We start from the raw sequence: 12,331 nt of genomic DNA on the forward strand, positions 1-12,331 counted from the left end.
CTGCTCTCTTCTGCTTACCTTCCCCAGTAATTTGACAAACAGTGGCCAGAGTTTTAACACGTAAGTCTCATTTTTTGTGGCGAACAATTTCTGGAGTTCTGAAATTAATTTCTGCAGAGAGAAAGAAATATAATTTCCACAAGTAATACATTCAAAGTACTCAAGAAAACACACACTCACACTAACTTAATCAGCCTGAAATCGTGCTGCAATGGTGTAATTCTGAACCATCTGCTAGTGAATCAGTCCAATGTTGCTACCACCTACTAACTCCTTGTTTTTTTATTCTCCTAGGGGCAATCAACAAACCAAAATCCATTTCCTTAAATACTTGCAGCCCCTCTAACTCTCGTGTCAAAACACCCTGTGACCCTAAAGACCACCTTGTTTGGGTTTTATTTGCACTCACTGTTAACTTCAGCAGTGAATAAAGCAAAATAAATAAGCTTAGACCTGTGGAGGCTTAGGGGATTGTAGAAAGCTTCACCAGAAAGCCTCAGGGGGCTGCTGAAATCTTTTAGGGTGGGAAATCTTTTAATGGACATGGAAAACACTGAGGTACTCAAGTCTTTCTTTGCTCTCAGGCCTCCAAACTCCTTCTCCCATTATCCTTCCTGCCATCATCAAGCTGTTGTCAATGGGTAATGGCAGCAAAAAGCTGCTGTGCAGACTGTAAACCAAATTTAAAACCACCCACCCACCCTCCAACCCTGGAGACTATTCCTGCTGTCCCCAGAGAACAGGCAGAGCACTCCCACTCCCACTCCCACTCACTGTGGTCATCAGGTGCTCAGTGACAGCTGCCACCTCCTGCTGCTTCTGGAGGAGCAGTGGGATCCCCATCTCCAGGGCAGTGGCACCTCGTAGCTGCACCTTGTGAGCAGAATGGACCACCAGGGGAATGATCAGCTTCGCCCACCTCACTGCCTCCTCTCCCATCTGGGCTGGGGCTTGCTCCATCAGGCTGGATGCAGAACAGAACCACAGCTATTACACATTGCCAACAGACACCCTGCCCAGGCACCCCTGGTAACTCTGGTACCACCAATAATGGCTCTAATCCAACATACAACTTCATAGAATCACAGAATCCTAGAATGGGCTGGGTTGGAAGGGAGCTCAGAGCTCATCAAGTCCAACCCTTGCTCCACTCCCCCCGTGGTTCCCAGCCCATGGCACTGAGTGCCACATCCAGGCTCTTTGGAAATATCTCCAGGGATGGAGAATCCACCCCTTCCCTGGGCAGCCCATTCCAATGCCTGAGCACCCTCTCCAGAAAGAAATTCTTTCTCATGTCCAACCTAAACCTCCCCTGGCACAACTTGAGACCTCTTGTGCCCTCTTGTCTTGCTGAGAGTTGCCTGGGAAAAGAGCCCAACCCCCCCCTGGCTCCAACCTCCTTTCAGGGAGTTGGAGAGAGTGATGAGGTCTCCCCTGAGCCTCCTCTTCTCCAGCCTCAACACCCCCAGCTCCCTCAGCCTCTCCTCAGAGGATCTGTGCTCCAGTCCCTTCCCCAGCCCAGTTGCCTCCTTTGGACCTGCTCCAGCACCTCAATCTCCTTCCTGAGCTGAGGGGCCCAGAACTGGACACAGGACTCAAGCTGTGGCCTCCCCAGGGCTGAGCACAGGGGCAGAATCCCTTCCCTGGACCTGCTGGCCACGCTGTTCCTGAGCCAGCCCAGGATGCCATTGGCCTTCTTGGCCACCTGGGCACACTGCTGGCTCATGTTCAGCTTCCTGGCAATCCAGACTCCCAGGTCCCTTTCTGCCTGGCTGCTCTCAGCCACTCTGTGCCCAGCCTGGAGCTCCCCATGGGGTTGTTGTGGCCAAAGTGCAGGACCCGGCACTTGGAATGTTGAACCTCATCCTGTTGGGATCAGCCCAACTCTCCAATTTGCAGGAAACCATTCTAAACCATTTTAATTCCTTTAAACAACTGCATTTTCAGTGTTACTTCAGACAGAGCTCTCCGAAAGCAGAGCAGGCTGACATTTTGCAGGTGTCCTCTCTATTCTATCCCAACTCTTTGGGCAAACAAACCCAACTGAGAGCCTGAAAGGCATGTACCAGCACTTCCTTATCAGTGACCCAGTGCCCAGTTTGCAATTAACCATCCCTTCTGTGTTCTCAACAGTCCAGACCAGCTCCCACAGGTCACCTATTGTTTTCAGCACATCCCTGCTTTTGGAAACACCTCAAACCCTGAAGCAGCACAGGTTTAGTGACAGTGACAGTAACCTACTCAAGGGTTCTTATTTTATCCTTCTATTGCCAAGCTGTTAGAGCACAACATGACAAACAACTCCAGATGTTTGCACCATCCCACACAGAAGCTGAGCCTTCCAGAAACAGGAGTACCTGGTTTCAGCTGGGATAGAGCTCATTTTCCTTGAACAACACCATATCTTGGATTTAGTGTGGGATTTGGTAGGAGAATGTTGATAACATGCTGATGTTTCTAGTTGTTGCCAGGAGATCAAGGACTTCAACTCCCCCTGCTCTCCCAGTGTGAAGGGGCACAAGAAGCTGGAGGGAGCACACCCAGAGCAACAAATCCCAACTGGCCAATGGAAAATTCCATGTCACACAACCTCAGGCTCAGCACAGAGCTCTTGGATGATTTTATTTCAATTAATAAACAGTTCTCTTTTTTTTCCCCTCAACCCAGGGGTCTCTTTACCTTTCTGATTCTCTCTCCAGGGAGAGCAAGCTGCTGCATGCTTTTAGCTGCCTGCCAGGCTATGGCCATGTATCCAAACCCCCTGCAGGAACCAAAAGCCAGAGGATTTTGCCAGGTGTCCTCTTTGCCACAGGTATGTCAAATTCCTGCCAAATTCCCACCACTACACCTTACAAAGGCTTTGCTCTACTAAGGAAAACTGCTGCTTTCCACTGAATTTTCTGACAGCCAGAGGGTAAGCACTGCTTAAGAGAACAATTTCCCCTGACATCTGTCAGCAGCCCAAGTTCTGCACTCCAGCAGTGTCTCACCACTGCTGCCAAACAACCAGTACCTGCCTCAAGATTGTTTTAAGGTACAATTTCTGCTCATACAGACTGCAAAGTTCTTTCTAATAAACACACAATAATGTATTTATACACATATATATGCACAGACATAAATTAACTACATAAAACTCATCATTTTCCAGAAATAATTGTCTACTGAACCTCAGATTTGTAGAAGAGGAATTACTGTGCAATGAGCCAAATATAAGAAGCTGCCTTCTTATATTTAATATAAATATTCCTTATAATATATTCCTTATAAATATATTCCTTAAACACCAAGGAAACTATAATATCAAACTTCTTTGCTACAGAAAATGGATGTACTAGAACAAAGAATAATTACTGCAACTATTTAAAAATGGTTCTGCAATTCAGAGTAGATGCAAAACGTTTAAAGAATACTTAAGGATTGATAAAAATAGAAGTTTAACAGATATACTAATGAAGAAATCAATACTAATAAAGATTAAAATTGACTGGTTTAGCAGTGCTGACTAAAATAATGGATTCTTGGTACACTGGTCCTAAAATAACTTGGAATAAAACAGTACTCCCAGCAGTGTTATGAGAAACATGGCAGTAAAGTTTGTAAAGCACCAAGGAGACATTTTAAAATAAAAAAAAAAAATCATACAAATGGCCACAAATTACTCCTCCAGGTAGGTTCTGTAAAGGAAAGCTATTAAGTAAGGACACTCATGGAGCACACGTGAGACCTGGGAAATAATTCTTAATAAGCCATTAAAAATGAGAGCAATGGGAGTTTATCTGAGCACTGAAAATTGTTTTTCCCAAAAAACCCTATCAGCTCCTGTAAGAACTGAGCACTGCAGTGCCACGTACCGTATGATGACATTCAGTGCTTCATATTCAACCACCATGGACTGCACATCTCCTTTGGTCAGGATTGTTTCCAGGGTAGAAATAATGCTGGAAACCTGAGGAAATGAGGGGACATGAAGGTGAGCACCAAGTATCAGCATTTCCAAGAGGAGCTGGAATGATTCAGTTTTGTTTCCCAGGATTCTGCCCCACGTTTGGCTGATGCAAGGTGTAGCAATGAGGTGAGAGCTCTGACCAAGCTGGAGCAGTCACAAGTTTTCCACCCTGTGCTGCTTCACTGGGATCCAACAGAATTGTTCATGTTGCAGCTTCCCCCTCAAGAGAAGCAATAATGAGATTTAGTAATTGCAGTAATTACAATTTTTTCCAGAAACTCTCAACTTGGCTGCTTGATTCAACAGAGAACAACCTCTGGATTCCAAAGTTACTGAGTGGGGTGTGAGCAGGAGACTGCACGTGCCTGGTGTCCCTAGAAAATCAGGCCAAACAAACCAACAAAAACAAAAGTGAAGAAACTTACCTGCTTTTGAACAATTTCAGAAGGAAATGCCTGCTTAGAGATGACCCAAAGTGCCCGTGTGCGAGTGTTTTTGTCTGAGGTTTTCACAGCAACACTGTTCACCGTGCAGAGCAGGTCCTGCATGTCAGTGGCTGGAAGCAGAATGCACAGCACTCAAATTCTGCCCATGAAACTCTGACCCAGCCCCTCAGCAAGCCTCAGGCCCTTCTGCTCAGTTACCCTTACTAAGCAGCTACTCAACAGGATGGAATCTCTGAAATATTATTTTTTGAAAACTCTCGGCAAATCTCTCGAAATAAACCAGCAAAACAGCACGAGCACCACAGCATGAAAAAAACTGCAATATTTTTTTTACATAAGATGGGATTGGTGATGTGCTCACACTGCTCATACTAGAGACAAAACCACTGTACCACTTGGAAACTGCAAACTTTGCCAAAAATAAAAGCATTTGCTAATAAAGAAAGAAGTCTGATAAATATATATATATTTACACGCTAGCAGCACCCACCCTGAAGCTTCTTTGCTTACCAGATAATTCTGATGTCAGCTTTGAATTAAAAACACAGAATCCCAGTGCCTGCAGTGCTGCATTATTTAGCTCTGAGTTTGGATTAGAAATGTGTACCTGGAAAAAAAAATAAAAGTATAGAAAGTCTCAGGGTATGAAAATACTTCACAGCAACAGAGAGCTGCACCCCTGTAGGGAAGTTTTCCTCATGAACAGAACTGCATCTTCTCTGGCTGGAAGAGGAGATGTAACTGGGAGATACTGGCAGAACACATCCAAGACCCTGTATTTTTTTTTTTCTGTAGCAATTTTTTAATAATATGGAAGATATATACATATATCTTCCATATTTTATATATATATTAACTAGCTAGCTTGAATTTGTTTTAAATCAACTCACAATGGCCTCTGACCTTGCCCACCTAAAAAGATCTTGGTTTGCTCAAGTGCAAGAAATGGGAAGCAGAAAATGTACCTTAAATGCTTTGCACAGCTGAGGGAATAATTTTCTGGCATCTGCAGTGAATTCTTTGCCTTCCTCACCCGTCAAGCGACTGCAGGGAGCAGAAAACAAGCAATATCCACAGGTTAAAAAAAAGTTGTAACTGACATTAACTTTAAACTTCTAAGACACAGTTCATGAGATAGGATAGAATCATGTCTTTCTTTAGAAAGCTAAAACATAGCCCTGAAGAAACTAAGACAAAGGGCAAAAACACCAGACAAGCACCTGACATATCAGTAGAACAGTTATAAAGTAGATGTACCCCAAAATTATGCAAAAAAGTGAAGCATTTTGTGCTTAAGGAGTATAAAATAAACCTAAGAGCTTTCATTTTTTGTCAACCTCTCTAAAAAAACAAACAAGCAACATTTAAAGTTAATATCCAAGCTCTGAATGACCTCTGATAAACTCTCCATGAGCTTAGAAAGCACATTCCTCAGAAGCAGCTCCAGAATGCAGCCTCTCCACTGCAGAATTCTGGTTTGACAAGTAGCAGGGATGACCTGACACGTATCTGAGGAACATCACAGAGAAAAGCCATCCTTATCCTGTAACACCTTACCCAGCAGTTTCACACAGCAAAACCCAACCACAATGAGTGCAATCAACCAGAAGACAACCTGAGAATTCTCTTGTTGATTAAAGCTATCTTAAAGTTTGGACGGGTGTTTTTGGTCAATTACTGGAAGTAATAGACAAAAGTCATTGCTAGTTACAGAGTTGATCAGTCTGGCTGATATCTAAGCTGTTACTACAAAACAAAGGCAGAAATTCAAGGGTGATACCGATAGGAATACAGTGCCTTTGAATTTGGTAACAAATTAGAGCCAGGTAAAGGCAGAACCTCATGGTTAAGAGGTAAAAAAGCAGGACCTCGTGGTTAAGAGGTACCTCCCAGAAAGAAACTCAATTAACACACTACCATTCCAAAACCCACGAAACACACCAAAACTTAACCCTCCCCATCATCAAGCCTTTTTTTCTCCTGGAAAAAGTTATTATTTCCTAAGATCCCTTCACTCACACCCCGCATTTCCCCAAAGGAGAGGCTCTGGGATGAGCAGACATGGAAAAAGACAGACACCCCCCTCATTACCACCATCTTGCCCGCGATCTCCAGCCGGCAGCCCCCTGCCCTGCCGCCCTCTCCCCACGCCTTCGGGCAGAGCCTCCCCCCGCTGCTCGGGGCAGTCCCGGGGCTCGCCCTCCCCTCACACACGTTGGCCGAGCTCGCCGGGCCTGCACACATCCCCCTGACCCCGCTCCTCGGTGGCGGGCTGGGGGGGGGATCACACCGCCCTCCCCTCAGGCCTCCCTGTACCCCTCACACCGCTCTCCCTGCTCCCCTCAGACCTCCCTGCACCCCTCACACCGCCCTCCCCACAGGTCTCCCCGCTCCCCTCAGATCTCCCTCAGATCTCCCCGCTCCCCTCAGATCTCCCTCAGATCTCCCCGCTCCCCTCAGATCTCCCTCAGATCTCCCCGCTCCCCTCAGATCTCCCTCAGATCTCCCACTCCCCTCTCCCCTCAGGCCTCCCCCCTCCCCTCACGGAGGTGCCGGCCCTCCCTCACTTCACGATGGCGAGGTGAGCGTCGGTGAGATCGCCCAGCGAGGCGGCGGGGTCCTCCAGAGTGTCCAGCAAAGGCTGCAGGCTGGAAGGGACGCTGGGAGCGCTCATGTTGCCGGTGCCGGTACCGGTACCGCCCGCCCCGATCCCGCTGGGTCCGGCGGTGCCTCCCGGGCTAAGATGGCGGCGCGCGGGACTGGCGGCGCGCGGGCCCGGGCAGGGAGGGCGCAGCCAATGGGGAGCGAGGGGGGCGGGGCCAGCGGCAGGGCCCAGAGGGACAGCGAGCGGCGGAGCGCGCGGGGAGGGATGGGTTTTCCCGCGCCCGCCGGGCTCCGCCCCCTCGGTGGCCCCACCCCTCGACGCTGATTGGTGGAGGCGGCGGCCCGGGGGGCGGGGCCCGAGGGGTTGTCTCTCCTCTCAGTCGGGGGTTGGAGTTTCGCTGCGCTCGTAGCCACGACGGGAGTTCCGCGTGTGCGCGTGGAGTTTGTTCGTGACTGGAAAATAATTTCCGACTATAATCATAGGCTCATAATCTCCCACAGCTGCTCGGAGGTTGCAGTTGAACGCCAGCTCCACCCGCTTAAACCTGAAACTCCCACGCCGGGCCGTGCTGTGCAACGCGGGGCCTCCCAGCCTTTCCTTTGTTTTTGTGAGGTTTGGGTTTTTTTTTAATGGCTGTTTAAAGGGGGGTCCCTCAGAGGGTGAAGGGCTTGCAAATGGTGTCACTGCTGCGGGACAGGCGGGCGTTGCCAGGACACACGGTTCTGATCCACGGCAGCCCAAGACCTGTTGCTTAAAGAACAAAACAAACTAAAAAAACGCCAGCCAAAAGAACAAAAAAACCACCCGAAGTCACAAATAAAATGTTAACTTTCCTCTTTGTGCGTTTTCTTTATCAAGGATCTTGGAGAACTCATTTTGTAAGGGGGGGGGTGGGGGTTTCAGGGCAGTTTGGAAGAGGAGGATGTTGGGGTTTATTCAGCCCACCAGGCAGCAGCATTAAACAGCTGAAATATTTTTAATTTGCAGCTTGATCCTGTTAAAAATAGGAGCTTTAGCTTGTATGCTCACATCAAGTGTGAATAGGGGGTTGGAAATGAGAGAAGTAGCTGCAATATTGTTCCTGGTACAGCCAGGAAGCAGGGTCCTACCTTCCCAGTGAAATTACCACAATAAGAGCTCAAAGAACTCAGTAAATTAAAAGAACTGAGACTTTGAGTCAATAAAGATGGGTCTGATTAGCTTAAAATTCTCCCCCTTTTGTGCAAATCTTTTCCTGAGGTGCCCGCAATGCTTCAAATGGAAAAGGAATTTATAGGATGATTCCCATTAGACTTCAGCAGATCTGGGGTCAAGAAACCATTCAGAGAGAAAGAAATTCTTAGAATTTATTTACTGCTTTAAGACAAAAGGTTTCAAAGCCTTAAACATTCTCAAGAAAATACAAATAATTTGCTGGAAACTCAGGACACCATTAAACCAGAGGTAGCTTTAGTGCTGCTTCAGATTGAGGAATTTAAACTGAAGTTAAAAACATATGGAAAAGGATTTATCAACCCCAAATGATGCAATTTTCTCACAACCTGTGTGAGCATCTTCTGATGGGATTTGCTGGTGCTTTCCTAGCAACTTCTCCTGGTGCTTTATCTCACCAGTTTTATTTTCATTACTAAGTCTTTAACTGAGTTCTTTATGAGGTGAAATCGGAGAAGGGAAAGGACTTGAGTGACTCCTCTCTGGATGAGGAAACCCTGATGAAAGGCACTGAGTGTTTTATGATTCATCTCATGACAAAATTATGATGACATTATTGATTCTCTTCTTGCTGCTTCCCAGTCTTCTGACCTCAGACACTCACATAGGAGGTGCTAGGCCATCCACAAGATAACTTTATGTATCTTAAAAATAATACTTGCAAGGAAAATAAGGATAGAAAAGAAAATTAAATTTAAAACCAGCTGAAACAGCCACACCAAAAGTTTGTTCAAGTGATGCAAGAAATGAGAAGGAGGAGTTTATGTAGAAAAATAATTTAAAAATCTTCAGTAACAATTCTTGAGACATTTACAGTACTTGTAACCTAAAAATAGTCTTCTATTATTCATGTAAATACATTTTATAATTTATTTTCTAGCATACTTTATTTAAAAAAAAAACCCTAAAAGCAGAAAATAAAAAAGTCAGGAAGATATGGAGAAAATGTCTTCTCTGAAGAAACAGATATCTGACTGGGTTCTAAAAAAATGTTTCTTACTGAGTGGATCTCATTGCTCTGCTCACATAATACCAAATTTTCCAGGTAAGAAGTTTGCTTTTCCTTGGGATGTTGCATTCCTGCCCTCACTTGGCTTTGCAGGTGTGTCCACTGTAGTGTACTTAATCTGGAACCCCCCAGCAGTCACTGAGGCATCTGTCAAAAACTTCAGGGTCATAACATTGCCTGGGACAAGAAAAAGATAAGAAATAAGTAACCTTTTTCGGGTGGCACAAAGATGGGATCTTTCAGATTGACTTTTTAAAGTGCTCTTGCTTGCCTCTGAGATCTTTGGACCAATTAAAAAAAAAAATAAAAAAAAACAAAACACAACCAAACCAAACCAAAGAAAGAAAAAAAAAAAACCCACGAAAAAATACAACACACACACATACAAAAAAAAAAAAAAAAAAAAAAAAAAAGATAAAACCAGGCAGATTTTCATCAGTTTTCTTTTCAGAGCACCCTGTGGCTCTCGTCTCGAAATGTTTGTTAAAAAATTGGTGCCTGAATTATCTCCCTCCCGTGGGTGGGTGCAGTGCCGCGGTGAGGCCAGCAGGATGCACCCTGGTTATCTGCTCAGCACGTTGGTTTTATTCCGATTTTTTTGGAAGCAATCTCACTGGTGAAAGAGCACAAAGCAGGGGTTGTGTCTTTGGACAATCTTAAACATGTTGTATTAGGAAGGAGGGACAAAAGGTGATCTTGGCTAAATGTTGTTGTGTTGTTTTGCTTTGTTTTTTACCACAAAGACTGCAATTTTCTTACCTGTGCTAATGATGTCATCTGGCAATTCATCTCCACAAAACCTGGAAAAAAAATAAAAATGTTTTTATCACTGAATTTTGGTCATTGTCTTCGAGTAGGTTTAGGAGAGGGAAAACACAGGAAACATTATTCAGTATATGCAGGAAGCAAAAGGGAAAATATGCAGGGGAAAAAAGAAAAAAGAAAAAAAGAAAAAGAGCAATTTAACAAGGCATTAAGGAAAAGAACAGTGACCTAAGGCTAAGAAAGGAAGAACACTGTCAAGAAAAACATTTAAAATTATCTGTAAAGGACTGGAGTTATGGTTATGGACTACATCCTTCCTTTGATACATAGAATTTGTAGAGAGGATGTGAAAAGTGGCAGGGGAGTGGTTGTTATCATTATTTCTGTTTTGTTTTGTTGGGTTTTGTTTCTGGGAAATTGAGGAACTTCATACCCAAAAGGACTGCTAAAGGACAAGCAAAAATATGAGATCAAAGAAAGTGAGAATTAAGCACAGAGGGAAATTAATCTATGAGGAGAGCTGATATATAACATTTGCTCTGTTCTGATGCTGTTAGAAAGTATTTTTTTTCTGTAACTTAGACTAGACCCCTTTTTCCTAAGAGTTTAACATCCCCACCTCCTGCCTTTCAGTTAAAGCAAATATAAAAGCCTGTGTGAGATTGCCAGGAACTCCTCCTGTAAAATAATAGTGAATTAAGATAAGCAGCCAAATCAAAAGTCTTGCAGCCTTCTTTTGGGTAATTTAACACAGCAGAAAAGGGCACAGCACAATCCTCTGAAACTCTTTCCAAGCTTATGTTAATGGCAGCAAAGTAAACTGCCAGGAAAGACAAGTCAGGTATTATCATTATTACAAGTATTATGGGTATATCAGAGGTGCTAATTGGATAAGGTAACACAGAATTCTTCTGAAGTAATAATCTGGGGGAGGGGGAAAAACTTAAATAATTTGATTATTTGCACATTAAAGCTGGGAACACTTTACCTGCCCACAAAGCCATTGATGTCATCATAGCTGTCATAAATTTCCAAGAAATCAGCCATACAAGCAGTGTCATCCTCAACATCAAACTCCAGGAACTGCAGATGAATGTGTTGCCCATACTTCACTCTAATATGCCAGTAGCAAATCTGCTCATTTTCATACTCATTTGGGTAGCCTGGTGACTTAAAAACATGTTTGGAATCTGTGAAGACTCCACCACATTCTTTTCCTGAGAGAAACATATTAAAAAAAAAAAAAAAATCAGCATTTATTATTCATTCTGGATAGGGCTGTGGTTTGAATCTTCGTGCACCTTGACCCAGCAAATCCAGGGAAAAATCCCATGGGAACACTTGGTATGATAGCATTTTGCATGTGTTTAAGGATTCACAAGAAGTGTGACAAGTCTTTCACAAGTATTCCTGGCTTTCAGGAGTCTGTGTTTCAGAAACAAGAGGCATGGCCCAAAACCCATGGAAATGAGAGGAAAAACTTTCCCTGCCTTGCATGGCCTTTGGGATTTCTGCCAAAGGCACTTGGGGATTCTGGCAATGTCAAAGTGTGAGCTCCACATCTGCACTTTCAAGTCCCCCTGGCATGGGGTTTTCATCCTTTGTTTTCATCCTTTCTTCTTCAAAAACCTTTTGTAATTGTGTGTTTTACAAAAAGAACTGACACAGGGCAGTGATCACACACAGGGCTGCAGCTCTTCACTCCCTTGGGAATGGCTCAAAAACCACTCATTTTGGTTTGATTACTGAATCAAACTGCTGAACTTGAACTTTACCAGCTCCCTGCCTGTGGGAATGACCAATCTGAGGAGGGAATTCCTCAGGGAGTGTCCAGCCAGGTGAGTTGGGGCTGTGCAGTGTGAGGAACCCTCTGAGTTTGTACATTGGTCCTGAGCTCTTCAGCCCCAGGTCACTGCTGGGTTGAAGATGGGCATTACAAACATGCAAACAGTTCCTCAAGTTCCTCCTGGCATCTTTCTCTTTCTCTTTCTCTTTCTCTTTCTCTTTCTCTCTTTCTCTCTCTCTCTCTTTCTCTTTTTCTCTTTCTCTTTTTCTCTCTTTCTCTTTCTCTCTTTCTCTTTCTCTTTTTCTCTTTCTCTCTCTCTTTCTCTTTCTCTTTTTCTCTTTCTCTCTCTCTTTCTCTTTCTCTTTTTCTGTTTCTCTTTCTGTTTCTCTTTCTCTTTCTCTTTCTCTTTCTCTTTCTCTTTCTCTTTCTCTTTCTCTTTCTCTTTCTCTTTCTCTTTCTCTTTCTCTTTCTCTCTCTTTCTCTTTCTCTTTCTCTTTTTCTCTTTCTCTTTCTCTTTTTCTCTTTCTCTTTCTCTTTCTCTTTCTCTTTCTCTCTTTCA

General features: G+C 44.3%; 2 protein-coding genes across 3 annotated transcripts in view; both read right to left on the reverse strand.

The window, feature by feature from the left end:
- The window catches only part of RIF1 (replication timing regulatory factor 1), a 29,231-nt gene extending 22,080 nt beyond the window's left edge, over positions 1–7,151 (reverse strand). For both annotated transcript variants that reach the window (XM_071746361.1, XM_071746360.1), the window contains exons 1-7: positions 6,963–7,151; positions 5,361–5,439; positions 4,906–5,002; positions 4,375–4,505; positions 3,855–3,949; positions 775–964; positions 19–111 (exon numbers count right to left, since the gene is read on the reverse strand). In XM_071746361.1, coding sequence (XP_071602462.1) covers positions 19–111; positions 775–964; positions 3,855–3,949; positions 4,375–4,505; positions 4,906–5,002; positions 5,361–5,439; positions 6,963–7,069 — 792 coding nt within the window. In that variant the 5' untranslated portion in view covers positions 7,070–7,151. The remainder of the gene's footprint in view (positions 1–18; positions 112–774; positions 965–3,854; positions 3,950–4,374; positions 4,506–4,905; positions 5,003–5,360; positions 5,440–6,962) is intronic.
- Positions 7,152–9,107: 1,956 nt separating this feature from the next.
- On the reverse strand, positions 9,108–11,231 carry TNFAIP6 (TNF alpha induced protein 6). Its single transcript, XM_071746365.1, has 3 exons — positions 10,975–11,231; positions 9,981–10,021; positions 9,108–9,398 (listed from the first exon to the last, which is right to left on the reverse strand). Exons 1-3 carry the CDS (start codon positions 11,214–11,216, stop codon positions 9,235–9,237), a joined length of 447 nt encoding a protein of 148 aa, XP_071602466.1. The 5' UTR covers positions 11,217–11,231; the 3' UTR covers positions 9,108–9,234.
- Between the last annotated feature and the right edge of the window lie 1,100 nt (positions 11,232–12,331).

Source organism: Heliangelus exortis, chromosome 6 (assembly GCF_036169615.1).
Source record: "Heliangelus exortis chromosome 6, bHelExo1.hap1, whole genome shotgun sequence".
Taxonomy (NCBI): Eukaryota; Metazoa; Chordata; class Aves; order Apodiformes; family Trochilidae; genus Heliangelus; species Heliangelus exortis.